General features: G+C 41.1%; 1 protein-coding gene across 10 annotated transcripts in view; it reads right to left on the bottom strand.

The window, feature by feature from the left end:
* The window catches only part of Nf1 (neurofibromin 1), a 644,633-nt gene that overhangs the window by 580,569 nt on the left and 47,619 nt on the right, over window positions 1-16,445 (bottom strand). For all 10 annotated transcript variants that reach the window (XR_011392599.1, XM_053781766.2, XM_053781772.2 and 7 more), the window contains exon 5: window positions 8,367-8,476. Coding sequence is in view for 9 of the 10 variants with exons in the window: in XM_053781766.2 (XP_053637741.1) it covers window positions 8,367-8,476 (110 nt within the window). In the remaining variant the exon portion in view is untranslated. The remainder of the gene's footprint in view (window positions 1-8,366; window positions 8,477-16,445) is intronic.

The following is a 16,445-nucleotide window of genomic DNA, read 5'->3' as shown; positions in this document are numbered from 1 at the left end:
CTGCTACTTCGAGCTCAATTTCAAGGTACTTTTCATCGTCAAACCAATCAAAATCATATCTATTCCTGAAATATATCTTCCATTCTACCAAATGAGATAAAAAAAACGAGAATACAACCATAAAAACCATACAAAAATACCACTAAGGAGCAGCTAATGGCTGAGAAGTGAACTCCATTATTTACAGTCCGATTTCTTTCATTTTTGGTGTACGTTAACCCTTAAACGGGTCCAAACATATGTATGTATATATATACGTTCACTCGCCTAGCGCCCCAAATGTATATATACGTTTTATTTTTCCTGCCTCCAAATGTGGCACGATTGGCCTAAGATGCCTGGTCAGCATATAATTGGTCTTGACACTCAGTGTGCACAGTATTAAAAAAATCTGGAACCACTTAGTACCTTGTGGGAGCGCCAGTTAAATTGAGCACCAGCTAGAGCAATCAGCGCAGTAAACACCAAGGATTCACTGATGTAATGTCATATTAACACTCCTCTTTTAACAGTAAAGTTATGTTAACCCCAAGTTTAGGGTCTGTCGATCTCTGTCTGTCTGTCTCTGTCTCTGTCTATCTGTCTCTGTCTGTCTCTATCTCCTGTCTATCTGTCTCTGTCTGTCTCTATCTCCTGTCTGTCTCTGTCTCTGTATCTGTCTGTCTATCTGTATCTCTGTCTGTCTCTGTCACTATCTGTGTTTGTCTGTCTCTGCCTTTGTCTATCTGTCTCTGTCTATCTCTTTCAATCTGTCTATCTCTGTCTCACAGGTATACATAAATACAAGTATACATAGTATAAATTACCTAGGATAACCCAAAAATTCAGACAAAGTGCTCTACTCTGCTTGAAGATGTGAGCAAAGGTGTTGACACAGTCTTGTGGTTCTCTTTGAGACAGAGCTAGACAGATAGACAGATAGACAGGGAGCTTGACAGACAGACAAATAGACAGACAGAAATGTTAGAGTACCAGTAAAAACAAAGCTAGGGCAATGGTCATCTAATCTTTTCTGATCAGCTGCACCCTCCCCAACCCTCGTTTACACTCATCAAACGTCAGCTCTTATCAGATGTTATCTCCCCTTATCTTGTCACTGTCAGGGGTGGACTTCTATTATTACTTATTATTATTATTATGTATTATTATTATTATGCATTATTATTATTATTATTATTATTACATATTATTATTATTATTACATATTATTATTATTATTACGTATTCTTCTTATTCTTATTCTTCTGCTGCTGCTGCTGCTGCTGCTGCTGCTGCTGCTCCTCCTCCTCCTCCTCCTCCTCCTCCTCCTCCTCCTGCTCCTGCTCCTCCTCCTCCTCCTCCTGCTCCTCCTCCTCCTTCTCCTCCTGCTCCTCCTCTTCCTCCTCCTCCTGCTACTCCTGCTCCTCCTCCTTCAGCTCCTGCTACTCCTGCTCCTCCTCCTCCTCCAGCTCCTGTTCCTCCTCCTCCTCCTGCTACTCCTGCTCCTCCTCCTCCAGCTCCTGCTCCTCCTCCTCCCACTCCTCCTCCTCCTGCTCCTGCTGCTGCTGCTGGTCCTCCTCCTCCTCCTAATTATTATTATATACTTCCACATATACAAAACATTGCTGGAACATATAAATACTTTGTATATACATGTATTCCAACACAATAGTAAATGACAAAGGCAGGTGTAAATGTCCACCTGTCAGTGTGTTTGTGACAATTTGAGTACAATTTCAGTACCTAATACTAGTATCAGAACAAAGATTGGTTATGAAATGACAAGAACTACTATATATTGTAATTATCAGAACATAAAAATTATATAAAATAATATGAAAAATAGAAAAAAAGGTATGTATATCGGCAACACTTCTGCAAGCAGCAGGACTCGATGTTGCCATCATGTGAGCATCCAGTGCCAACTTCTCGGCCTCATATCTCGGTAAGTACTGACCCTAATTTTTCTTTTATTCTAAAACACTTAAAAAAATGTGCTCTTTTTTTATATACGTTTGGACCCTTTAAGGGTTAAGAAGCAACTTTCCATCATACACTGCCCAAGTTTCAATAAGAGAGTTCAACAAAAAATGAGATCCAATTCCCTAGATCAAGAGCAAGAGCCCCTCACCAGTGTCAAGGAACCTCCCTTGAGGCATGCTCGCATATGGAAGCAAAAAATTGACTGAGAGACTGCTCGTATGGAAAAACTAGCACGTGGATGTGCTCATATGTGGAAGTTCCACTGTATTATAAGTATTCATTGTACATAACCTTAGAAAACCAAAATAGTAAAAAATAAGAATAAAAACACAATTATGCAGTATATACAGTAAGGCTACACAGCGTTTTACCTTATGGTGTTCCGCTAATACGGATACATGTATTTCAAATTATGATCAAAACTCATTATACAGCTCCCCCCACCTGACTTTCTAATAAGGTTACCATGCCCCACCCAGTTTGCTTACATTCTCTGTGAGCCCCATGAGCACCGCGTCTCTCCATTATGTCTGGAAACTTTCAAAAATTTCAAGTGTTTTCAAGTTATTTCATGTTTTATATTTTTTTAGTTTTTTTCAACAAGTTGGCCATCTCCCACCAAGGTAGGGTGACCCAAAAGGAAAGAAAATCCCCAAAAAGAAAATACTTTCATTAACATTAAACACTTGCACCTCACTCATACATAATCAATGTCTTCGCAGAGACGCTCATATACGACAGTTTAGAAGTCCCTCAAACTGTCAATATCCCAGATCCCTCCTTTAAAGTGCAGGCATGGCACTTCCCATTTCCAGGACTCAAGTCCAGCTAAATCTATAACAACCGGTTTCACTGATTTTTTTTTTTTTTTTCAACAAGTCGGCCGTCTCCCACCGAGGCAGGGTGACCCAAAAAAGAAAGAAAATCCCCAAAAAAGAAAATACTTCCATCATCATTCAACACTTTCACCACACTCACACATTATCACTGCTTTTGCAGAGGTGCTCAGAATACAACAGTTTAGAAGCATATACGTATAAAGATACACAACATATCCCTCCAAACTGCCAATAAATACCTTCACTAAATATTACCCTGCTCACACTCCAACAGCTCGTCAGGTCCCAAAAACCATTAGTTTCCATTTACTCCTATCTAACACGCTCACACACGCTTGCTGGAAAGCCAAGCCCCTCGCCCATAAAATCTCCTTTATCCCCTCCCTCCAACCTTTTCGAGGACGAACCCTACCCCTCCTTCCTTCCCCTACAGATTTATACGCTCTCTATGTCATTCTACTTTGATCCATTCCCTCTAAATGACCAAACCACCTCAACAACCCTTCTTCACCCCTCTGACTAATACTTTTAGTAACTCCACACCTCCTCCTAATTTCCACACTCTGAATTCTCTGCATCATGTTTACACCACACACTGCCCTTAGGCAGGACATCTCCACTGCCTCCAGCCGCCTCCTCGCTGCAGCATTTACAACCCAAGCTTCACACCCATATAAGTTTTGGTACCACTATACTTTCATACATTCCCTTCTTTGCCTCCATAGATAACACTTTTTGTCTCCACAGATACCTCAACACACCACTCACCTTTTTTCCTTCTTCAATTCTATGGATAAACTCATCCTTCATAAACCCATCCGCTGGCACGTCAACTCCCAAATAGTATCTGAAAACATTCACTTCTTCCATACTCCCTCTCTCCAATGTGATATCCAATTTTTGTTTATGTAAATCATCTGATGCCCTCATCACCTTACTCTTATCTATATTTACTTTCAACTTTCTACCTTTACACACCCTCCCAAACTCATCCACTAACCTTTGCAATTTTTCTTTAGAATCTCCCATAAGCACAGTATCATCAGCAAAAAGTAACTGTGTCAATTCCCATTCTGTACCTGATTCCCCATAATTTAATCCCACTCCTCTCCTCAACACCCTAGCATTTACTTCTTTTACAACCCCATCTCTAAATACATTAAACAACCATGGTGACATTACACATCCCTTTCTAAGACCTACTTTCACCAGGAAGTAATCTCCCTCTCTCTCCTACACACACTAACCTGAGCCTTACTATCCTCATAAAAACTCGTTACAGCATTTAGTAGCTTACTACCTATTCAATACATTTGCAACATCTGCCACATTGCTCCCTTATCCACTATCATATGCCTTTTCTAAATCCACAAATGCAATGAAAACTTCCCTACCTCTATCTAAATACTCTTCACATACAGTGGACCCCCGCATAACGATTACCTCCGAATGCGACCAATTATGTAAGTGTAATTATGTAAGTGCGTTTGTACGTGTATGTTTGGGGGTCTGAAATGGACTAATCTACTTCACAATATTCCTTATGGGAACAAATTCGGTCAGTACTGGCACCTGAACATACTTCTGGAGTGAAAAAATATCGTTAACCGGGGGTCCACTGTATATGCTTAAATGTAAACACTTGATCTACACATCCCATACCCACTCTAAAGCCTCATTGCTCATCCAAAATCCTACTCTCTGTCTTACCTTACCTATAAGGTTTACACAACTGAGGATACTAAAGTGATCTTTCCAAAACTCTCTTAGGGTCAATCGAGTGTCTGAGGTTACTTCAAAGCACTTTTGAAACATAGCTTTTGTGTAGAGTTTTTTGAAGTTGGAAATGACCTACTGGTCCATGGGCTGGAGGAGAGGAGTGGTATTAGGAGGCAAAAATTTGACCTTGATGAAGCTCATGTCCCCTGAAATTCACTCTGCCAAGTCTGAAGGATGACCAAGAGCATTGTCTAATACCAGGAGGCACTTAAGCTCCAATTTATTTTCCAGGAGATAATTTTTCACAGTGGGGGCAAACACATGGTGAAACCAGTCATAGAACAAGTCCCTAGTGATCCATGCCTTACCGTTTACCCTCCACATCACACACAAATTAGCCTTGAAGACATTGTTTTTCCTGAACACTCTGGGAGTTTCAGAGTGATACATCAATAAAGGCTTCACTTTGCAATCACCACTAGCATTGTAATAAAGTTGGTAGAATTACCGACAATATGTAAAGTAAAAGGACAGAAGTGCAACTAATGTGACATTTTATTGTGGCAACGTTTCGCTCTCCAGGAGCTTTATCAAGCCATTACAAACAATACATGGACACAGAGGGTATATAAAGGCTCAGAGTGAGGTGCAATACTAGTGAGGTACCATTTAGATGTTCACTAGTGGTAGTAGTAATAGAAGTAGTAGTGACAAAAGTAGCAGTAGTAATACAATATGGTAGAGCAATTAATTCGTACATGAGTAAAAGGATATAAAAGCTATTACTTGGGTAACATAAAAATAGGTTGGACAAATATAGACTGGAAAGAGGCAGCTTGTTTCAGTGTTCACTCTCTGTAATGTGCTTTGTGTAGTATAACAGGAGAGACTATGTGATGGCAGGGTTTACTGTTTTCAGGAGGATTCTTGCTAAGACTTCAGAGATGGTGAAGCTGCCGTTGTTTTGTTTAATTGTATTCGAAACAGCGATCAGTGCTGATTCGAGGCACTTGCGTCTGCGGAAATTAGTTTCTTTAATCAGTAATTGGGCGTCTCTGAATTTCATGAGATGATTGGTGGAATTTCGGCATTGTACACAGGCGTTGTTCAAGTTATCGTTCCTACATGCGTAAATGTATTCATTGAGGCGAGTGTCGAGGTTTCTTGCTGTTTCACCTACGTAAATCTTGTCACAGCCTCCACAGGGTATAGTGTAAACTCCTGCGTTGACTGGTTCGTGGTGCTTGGATTTTGTCCTGGTTAGATCCTTTACTGAAGTGCTAGAAGCGATGGCGACTCTGGTGTTAGCTTGTGAAAGTACTTTTGAAACGTTCATTGCAACCTGGCTGTTGGGAAGAATTATAACTTTGTTGGGAGTGGTGTTGGTGCGTGGAGAATTAATGATCTGAAGAGCTCTTTTCTTGCAGTCTTTGATGAAAAAGGAAGGAAAATGTAACTCAGTGAATGTTTGGTGAATGTATGTACATTCCTCGTCAAGAAACTCAGATTTCAAGTTTATCGGAAACCCACCAATAAAAATGATCTCACACACTTCTATTCCAGTCAAGATACCAAAACCAAAAGAGGCATCATCATCGAGTTTTTCCTAAGAGCATACCGAATTTGTAGTCCTGAGTTTCTTGACGAGGAATGTACATACATTCACCAAACATTCACTGAATTACATTTTCCTTCCTTTTTCATCAAAGACTGCAAGAAAAGAGCTCTTCAGATCATTAATTCTCCACGCACCAACACCACTCCCAACAAAGTTATAATTCTTCCCAACAGCCAGGTTGCACTGAACGTTTCAAAAGTACTTTCACAAGCTAACACCAGAGTCGCCATCGCTTCTAGCACTTCAGTAAAGGATCTAACCAGGACAAAATCCAAGCACCACGAACCAGTCAACACAGGAGTTTACACTATACCCTGTGGAGGCTGTGACAAGATTTAAGTAGGTGAAACAGCAAGAAACCTCGACACTCGCCTCAATGAACACATTTACGCATGTAGGAACGATAACTTGAACAACGCCTGTGTACAACACCGAAATTCCACCAATCATCTCATGAAATTCAGAGACGCCCAATTAGTGATTAAAGAAACTGATTTCCGCAGACACAAGTGCCTCAAATCAGCACTGATCGCTGTTTCGAATACAATTAAACAAAACAACGGCAGCTTCACCATCTCTGAAGTCTTAGCAAGAATCCTCCTGAAAACAGTAAACCCTGCCATCACATAGTCTCTCCTGTTATACTACACAAAGCACATTACAGAGAGTGAACACTGAAACAGGCTGCCTCTTTCCAGTCTATATTTGTCCAACCTATTTTTATGTAACCCAAGTAATAGCTTTTATATCCTTTTACTCATGTACGAATTAATTGCTCTACCATATTGTATTACTACTACTACTTTTGTCACTACTACTTCTATTACTACTACCACTAGTGAACATCTAAATGGTACCTCACTAGTATTGCACCTCACTCTGAGCCTTTATATACCCTCTGTGTCCATGTATTGTTTGTAATGGCTTGATAAAGCTCCTGGAGAGCGAAACGTTGCCACAATAAATTGTCACATTAGTTGCACTTGTGTCCTTTTACTTTACACCACTAGCATTACCACACAACAAAAGAGTAAGCCTGTCTTTCATAGGCATATGTCCTGGGAGTGTCTTTTCCTCCTGAGTAATGTAGGTCCTGCTTGGTAATTTCTTCCAAAACAGGTCTGTTTCGTCACAATTAAACACTTGTTCAGGTTTCAATCCATCAGCCTCTATGTACTCCTTGAATTCCTTCACATATTTTTCAGCCGCTTTTTGGTCCGAACTAGCAGCCTCACCATGCCTTATCACACTATGTATGCCACTATGATTCTTATATCTCTCAAATCAACCTTTGCTGGCCTTAAATTCCTCACATCACCACTAGTTGCATGCATTTTTTAAATTAAATCATCATGCAACTGCCTTGCCTTTTCACATATGATCGCTCGAGAGATGCTTTCTCCTGATATCTGTTTTTCATTTATCCAAACCAATAACAGTCTCTCAACATTTTCGAGCACTTGCGATCTGTGTTTCGTATAGATACTTGCACCTTTTGCAACAACAGCTTCCTTGATTGCCAGGATAGTAGAGATGGTTGACTGGGGTGTGTTGTACAACCTGGCCAGCTCAGAAGCACGCACTCCACTTTCGTACTTATTCACTATCCTTCATTTCGATAGTAATTTTCACCCTTATCACAGGGATGGCACTAGAAGCTTTCTTTGGGCCCAAGGTGGCTTATTTAGCAGTTAGAAGCACTAAAAACACTCTAATAATATAAAATGTTCCATATGTATGCGTGGGAGCAACCACTATGGCTTGTAAACAGTGGCACACTAACTGAAGGCAGGCCAGCTGAGGCATGCTCAGGCCGGACAGACATGTGGATGCGTACCAGACGAATGCTGTAGGTCGAGTTTTTCAATGTACGTCGGGGTCAAATTTTTACGCTGAAATGCATCGTAGGTCGGTTTTAATGTAGGTTGGGGATATCGTATGTCGGGGGTCCACTGTACTGAGATTTCCTATAACCTTACTTAGTATCGCATATAACCCAGGAAAATACTTTTATATTCCATTCTACCTTATTGTTTTCTAATACTTAGCAAGGTTCTTACGCCAAACATCAATCAAACTTTTAAGCGTAAAAATAAACAAAACATAGATATACGTACGTATATATGAAGACAATTATCAAAATTTGAATTAGTCTAAAATCAAGCAACTGGTAAGCAATGATTATTGCTGACCAAATGGAAAACAGTCTCTCAAGGTAATGCACTTACCATTTAGGAGTTTGATGAGTCTAATGACATCAACATTAATGTGCTGTATTAATTCTATATCAGTAAAATCTGGAGTTTCATCTGTGTTGCTTGTACTTAGTTCTTGTAACCTAGAAAAGATAAAACAGTACTATGTAATCATATGAACACTACCTTGGCTCTACTTTCAAAGAGATCAGAAGCACTGGGATTAAAAAAATTTTGTCTAAGCCAAAGTATTGTAACTGATGCTCTCTCTTAACATATGTAATATAGTATGCAAACTACAAATGATGAAAATACATAATTTATGGATTTAACAAATATAAAGTGTGTAAAGGTAGAAAGTTGAAAGTGAACATAGAAAAGAGTAAGGTGATGAGGGTGTCAAATGACTTAGATAAAGAAAAATTGGATATCAAATTGGGGAGGAGGAGTATGGAAGAAGTGAATGTTTTCAGATACTTGGGAGTTGACGTGTCAGCGGATGGATTTATGAAGGATGAGGTTAATCATAGAATTGATGAGGGAAAAAAGGTGAGTGGTGCGTTGAGGTATATGTGGAGTCAAAAAACGTTATCTATGGAGGCAAAGAAGGGAATGTATGAAAGTATAGTAGTACCAACACTCTTATATGGGTGTGAAGCTTGGGTGGTAAATGCAGCAGCGAGGAGACGGTTGGAGGCAGTGGAGATGTCCTGTTTAAGGGCAATGTGTGGTGTAAATATTATGCAGAAAATTTGGAGTGTGGAAATTAGGAAAAGGTGTGGAGTTAATAAAAGTATTAGTCAGAGGGCAGAAGAGGGGTTGTTGAGGTGGTTTGGTCATTTAGAGAGAATGGATCAAAGTAGAATGACATGGAAAGCATATAATTCTATAGGGGAAGGAAGGCGGGGTAGGGGTCGTCCTCGAAATTATTATTATAATCAAGGGGAAGCGCTAAACCCGTAGGATTATACAGCGCCTGGGAGGGATGTGGAAGGCATTCAGGCTTAATTCGGGGAACTGGAGCACAGATCCAATTCCCTAAATCAAGAGCCCCTCACCAACATCAAGGAACCTTCCCTGAGGGGTCGTCCTCGAAAGGGTTGGAGAGAGGGGGTAGAGGAGGTTTTGTGGGCAAGGGGCTTGGACTTCCAGCAAGCGTGCGTGAGCGTGTTAGATAGGAGTGAATGGAGACGAATGGTACTTGGGACCTGACGATCTGTTGGAGTGTGAGCAGGGTAATATTTAGTGAAGGGATTCAGGGAAACCGGTTATTTTCATATAGTCGGACTTGAGTCCTGGAAATGGGAAGTACAATGCCTGCACTTTAAAGGAGGGGTTTGGGATATTGGCAGTTTGGAGGGATATGTTGTGTATCTTTATATGTGTATGCTTCTAAACTGTTGTATTCTGAGCACCTCTGCAAAAACAGTGATAATGTGCGAGTGTGGTGAAAGTGTTGAATGATGATGAAAGTATTTTCTTTTTTGGGGATTTTCTTTCTTTTTTGGGTCACCCTGCCTCGGTGGGAGACGGCCAACTTGTTGAAAAAAAAAAAAAAAATAGTTAACATGTATGCTGCACATTAAATATATGAACGACTGTCAGTGAATAAAATTAATTCTGAAATGAGATTCGAGCCCATAAAGTAGGCATTAATTTTATAGGTAATGGGTTGGTAGACAGCAAACACCCAGGGAGGTACTACCTGAGGAAAGACAGAAGGAGCAGAGGGAAAGGAGGGGTTGCACTGCTCGTAAAACACCAATGGAAATTTGAGGAAATGAGAGGCATGGACGAAATTTGAGGAAGAGAGTAATACATAGTATGTACACCTTAGTCTGGGCAGCACAAGGTAGTCATTGCAGTGATGTATAATCCACCACAGAACTGCAGAAGGCCAAGAGAGGAATATGAAGAGAGTAACAGAGCAATGGTGGACATACTGGCTGAGGTGGCAAGAAGAGTTCATTCGAGCAGAGCAAAGTTACTGGTTATGGGCGATTTCAATCAGGGAGATCAATTGGGAAAACCTGGAACCACATGGGGGTCCCATAACATGGAGAGCCAAAATGATGGATGTGGTACTGGAAAACCTCATGCATCAACATGTTAAGGATACTAGCAGAGAGAGAGGGGAGGATGAACAAGCAAGACTGGACCTTGTGTTCACCCTGAGCAGTTCAAACATTGAGAACATCACATATGAGACACCCCTAGGAGCTAGTAACCACGTGGTTCTGTGCTTTGAATACATAGTAGAGCTACAAGTGGAGAGGGTAACAGGAGACAAACGGGAATAGCCAGATTATAAACGGGGGGACTACATAGGTTGGAGGAACTTCCTGCAAGAGGTTCAGTGGGACAGAGAACTGGTAGGAAAGTCGGTAAATAAAATGATGGAATTCGTAACAACAAAATGTAAGGAGGCAGAGGAAAAGTTTGTTCCCAAGGGGAACAGAAATAATGGGAAGACCAGAACGATCCCCTAGTTTACCCGACGGTGTAAGGAGGTAAAAACCAAGTGCGATAGAGCATGGAAAAAGTACAGAAGGCGAAGTACACAGGAAAATAAGGAGATTAGTTGAAGAGCCAGGAACAAGTATGCACAGGTAAGGAGGGAGGCCCAGCAACAGTACAAAAATAACATAGCATCGAAAGTCAAGTCAGACCCGAAACTGCTGTATAGCCACATCAGGAGGAAGACAACAGTCAAAGACCAGGTGTTCAGGCTGAAGAAAGAAGGTGGGGAACTCACAAGTAACGATCACGAGGTATGTGAGGAGCTCAATATGAGATTTAAGGAAGTATTTAGAGTAAAGACAAGAATGGCTCCGGAAGACATCACAGAGAGCAACACCAACAGGGAACATACCAACAGGTGCTGGATGACATACAAACAACGGAGGAGGAGGTGCAGAAGCTGCTAAGTGACCTCGATACCTCAAAGGCGAGGGGTCCGGACAACATCTCCCCGTGGGCCCTTAGAGAAGGAGCAGGGCCACTGTGCATGCCACTAACCACAATCTTCAATGCATCCCTTGAAACTGGGCAACTATCTGAGGTATGAAAGACGGCAAATGTAGTCCCCATTTTTAAGAAAGGAGATTGAAACGAGGCACTAAACTACAGACCAGTGTCTCTGACGTGTATAGTATGCAAAGTCATGGAAAAGATTATCAGGAGGAGAGTGGTGGAGCACCTGGAACAAAACACTATTATAAACAACAACCAGCACACTCATGGAAGGCAAATCTTGTATCACAAACCTTCTGGAGTTTTATGACAAGGTAACAGAAGTAAGAAATGAGAGAGGGGTGGGTTGATTGCATTTTCCTGGACCACAGGAAGGCCTTTGACACAGCTCCTCACAGGAGATTAGTGCAGAAGCTGGAGGATCAGACATGTACAACAGGAAGGGCACTGCAATGGATCAGAGAATATCTGACAGGGAGGCACCAAAGGGTCATGGTACGTGACGAGGTATCACAGTGGGCTGCTGTGACGAGCGGGGTACCACAGGGGTCAATCCTAGGACCAGTGCTATTTTTGATATATGTGAATGACATGGTGGAAGGGATAGACTCTGAAGTGTTCCTGTTCACAGATGATGTGAAACTAATGAAAAGGATTAAATTGTATGAGGATCAGGCAGGACTACAAAGAGACCTGGACAGGCTGGATGCGTGGTCCAGCAACTGGCTTCTCGATTTCAACCCTGCCAAATACAAAGTCATGAAGATTGGGGAAGGGCAAAGAAGATCGCATACAGAGTATAGGCTAGGTGGACAAAGGCTGCAAACCTCACTCAAGGAGAAAGATCTTGGGGTGACCATAACACCGAGCATGTCGCCGGAAGCATACATCAACCAGATAACGGCTGCAGCATATGTGCGACTGGCAAACCTGAGAATAGCATTCCAATACCTTAGTAAGGAATCGTTCAAGACAATGTACACTGTGTATGTCAGGCAAATACTGGAGTATGCAGCACCAGTTTGGAACCCACACCTGGTCAAGCACGTCAAGAAATTAGAGAAAGTACAAAGGTTTGCAACAAGGCTAGTTCCGGAGCTCAGGGGAATGTCCTATGAAGAAAGGTTGAGGGAAATCGGACTGATGACTCTGGAGGACAGGAGGGTCAGGGGAGACATGATAACAACATACAAAATAATGCGTGGAACAGACAAAGTGGACAGAGACAGGATGTTCCAGAGAGGGAACACAGGAACAAGGGGTCACAATTGGAAGCTGAAGACTCAGACGAGTCACAGGGATGTTACAAAGTACTTCTTCAGTCACAGAGTTGTCAGGAAGTGGAATAGCCTAGCAAGTGATGTAGTGGAGGCAGGAACCATACATAGCTTCAAGACGAGGTATGACAAAGCTCAGGAAGCAGAGAGAGAGGACCTGGTAGCGATCAGTGAAGAGGCGAGGCCAGGAGCTGAGTCTCGACCCCTGACACCACAATTAGGTGAGTACCGTCCTGCCAAGTGAGTGTAAAACGGAAGCCTGTAATTGTTTTACATGATGGTAGGATTGCTGGTGTCTTTTTTCTGTCTCATAAATATGCAAGATTTCAGGTATGTCGTGCTACTTCTACTTACACTTAGGTCACATTGCACATACATGTACAAGCATATATATACATACCCCTATGGGTTTTCTTCTATTTTCTTTCTAGTACTTGTTCTTGTCTATTTCCTCTTATCTCCATGGGGAAGTGGATCAGAATTCTTCCTCCATAAGCCATGCGTGTTGTAAGAGGCGACTAAAATGCCAGGAGCAAGGGGCTGATAACCCCTTCTCCTGTATATATTACTAAATGTAAAAGGAGAAACTTTCATTTTTCCTTTTGGCCCACCCCACCTCGGTGGGATACGGCCAATGTGTTGAAAGAAAGAAGAAATATGCAAGATTTCAGGTACATCTTGCTACTTCTACTTACACTTAGGTCATGCCACACATACATGTACACATTCATGTATACACAATTATCTGAGTTTTCTTTGATTTTATCTTAATAGTTCTTGTTCTTATTGCTTTTCCTTTTATATCCATGGGGAAGCGGAATAAGAATCTTTCCTCCATAAGCTATGCTTGTTGTAAAAGTCAACTAAAATGATGGGGACAATGGTCTAGTAACCCCTTTTCCTGGATAGCCTACTAAAAAGAAAAAGAAGAAACTGTCAAAGTGGGATGTTTGAATGTGTGTGGATGTTGTGCGAATGATAAGCAAGAGATGACTGCGGATGTTGTGAATCAGAAGAAGCTGGATATCCTGGCTTTAAATGAAACAAAGCTGAAAGGGGTGGGAGAGTTTCAGTGGGGAGAAATAAATGGGATTAGGTCAGGGGTTTCAAATAGAGTTAGAGCTAAAGGAGGAGAAGCAATAATATTGAAGGATAAGTTATGGCATGAAAAGGAGTATAAATGTATAAATTCAAATATTATGTAGAGTAAAATAAGGGTTGGATGTGAAAAGTGGGTTATAATAAGCATTTATGCACCTGGAGAAAAGAGAAGTGCAGAGGAGAGAGAGAGATTTTGGGAAATATTGAGTGAGTGTGTGGGAAGTTTTGAACAAAGTGCAAGAGTACTTGTGGTTGGGGATTTCAATGCTAAAGTGGGTAAAAATGTTGTGGAAGGAGTAGTAGGAAATTTGGGGTGCCAGGAGTAAATGAAAATGGGAAGCCTTTAATTGAGCTATGTGTAGAAAAAAGTTTGGTAATAAGTAATACAGATTTTATGAAAAAGAGGATAAATAAGTGTACAAGGCATGATATAGCACATGATGAAAGTAGTCTGTTAGATTATGTATTGGTGGATAAAAGGTTGATGGGTAGGCTTCAGGATGTACATGTTCATAGAGGGGCAACTGATATATCGGATCATTATTTAGTTGTAGCTACAGTTTGAGTAAGAGGTAGATGGGACAAAAGGAAAATGGTAACAACAAGTAAGAGAGGTGAAAGTGTATAAACTAAGGGAGGAGGAAGTTAGGGTGACATATAAGCAACTATTGGCAGAAAGGTGGGCTAGCGAAAGTATGAGTAGTGGGGGAGTTGAAGAGGGTTGGAATAGTTTTAAAAATGCAGTATTAGAATGTGGGGCAGAAGTTTGTGGCTATAGGAGGGTGGGTGCAGGAGGAAAGAGGAGTGATTGGTGGAATGATGAAGGGTGTGATAAAACAGAAAAAGGTAGCGTATGAGAGGTTTTTACAAAGAACAAGCATGATAAGAAGACCAGAGTATAAGGAGAGCAGATAGAATAGGAGAGGCAGTGTCAAGAAATTTTGATGAAAATAAGAAAAAAATTTGGAGATAAACAAGTTAAGAAAGCCTAGGGAATGAATGGATTTGTCAGTTAAAAACAGAGTAGGGGAGTTAGATGGGGAGCAGGAAGTACGGGGTAGATGGCAGGAATATTTTGAGGAACTTTTAAATGTCCATGATTTCATGGACTGGTCAGGGAGGTATAACATCATTTAGGATTGAAGAAGAGCATGATGTGAGTGTTGGGGAGGTGCGAGAGGCATTACGTACAATGAAAGGGGGTAAAGCAGTTGGAACTGACGGGATCATGACAGAAATGTTAAAAGCAGGGGAGGATCTAGTGTTTGAGTGATTGGTATTTTTGTTTAATAAATATATATACACACCCCTCTGGGTTTTCTTCCATTTTCTTTCTAGTTCTTGTTCTTGTTTATTTCCTCTTATCTCCATGGGGAAGTGGAACAGAATTCTTCCTCCGTAAGCCACACGTGTTGTAAGAGGCGACTAAAATGCCGGGAGCAAGGAGCTAGTAACCCCTTCTCCTGTATAAATTACTAAATTTAGAAGGAGAAACTTTCGTTTTTCTTTTTGGGCCACCCTGCCTTGGTGGGATACGACCGGTTTGTTGAAAGATGAAGAAAGAAATTTACTGAGTATACCAGGAAAAATGTACGGTAAGATTATTGAAAGAATTAGAGGTAAGACAGAGAGTAGGATTTCAGATGAGCAAGGAGGCTTTAAAGTGGGTAGGGGAAGTGTAGATCAAGTGTTTACATTGAAGCATATATGTGAAGAGTAATTAAATAAAGGTAGAGAAGTTTTCATTGCATATATGGATTTAGATAGAGTGGATAGAGGAGCAATGTGGCAGATGTTGCAAGTACATAGAATAGGTAGAAAGTTACTAAATGTTGTAAAGAGTTTTTATGAGGATAGTGTGGCTAAGGTTAGGGTGTGTAGAAAAGAGGGAGACTACTTCCCAGTAAAAGTAGGTCTTAGAGAGGGATGTGTAATGTCACCATGGTTGTTTAATATATTTACAGATGGGGTTGTAAAAGAAGTAAATGCTAGGGTGTTGTGGAGAGGGGAGGGATTAAATTATGGGGAATCAAATACAAATTGGGAGTTGACACAGTTACTTTTTGCTGGTGATTCTGTGCTTATGGGAAATTCTAAAGAAAAGTTGCAAAGGTTAGTGGATGAGTTTGGAAGGGTGTGTAAAGGTAGGAAGTTGAAAGTAAACATAGATAAGAGTAAGGTGATGAGCGTATCAAATGATTTAGATAAAGAAAAATTGGATATCACATTGAAGAGAGAGAGTACAGAAGAAGTGAATGTTTTCAGATACAGTGGACCCTCAACCAGCGATGGCATCGATTAACGATAAATCTGACTAGCGATACATTTTAACGCAAAAATTTTGCCTCGACAAGCGCTTAAAAACCCGACCAGCGCTATTCGCTCCGTACCATACGTGTCCACTTTGGCCTGAGCGCACCTCACTTGTCCCTTGGGTGCCAGTGTTCGCTTCCAAACATACAACTGGAACATTTCATATTATCACAGCCTTTGTAGTGATTGCACCTGCAAAGTAAGTCACCATGGGCCCCTAGAAAGCTTCTAGTGCCAACCCTACAGCAAAAAGGGTGAGAATTACTACGGAGATGAAGAAAGAGATCATTGCTAAGTATGAAAGTGGAGTGCATGTCTCTGAGCTGGTCAGGTTGTATAATAAACCCCAATCAACCATCGCTACTATTGTGGGCAAGAAAACGGCAATCAAGGAAGCTGTTCTTGCCAAAGGTGCAACTATGTTTTCGAAACTGAGATCGCAAATGAT

Source organism: Cherax quadricarinatus, chromosome 30 (assembly GCF_038502225.1).
Source record: "Cherax quadricarinatus isolate ZL_2023a chromosome 30, ASM3850222v1, whole genome shotgun sequence".
NCBI classification, from domain to species: Eukaryota; Metazoa; Arthropoda; class Malacostraca; order Decapoda; family Parastacidae; genus Cherax; species Cherax quadricarinatus.
This window is presented reverse-complemented; position numbering and strand designations above follow the sequence as displayed.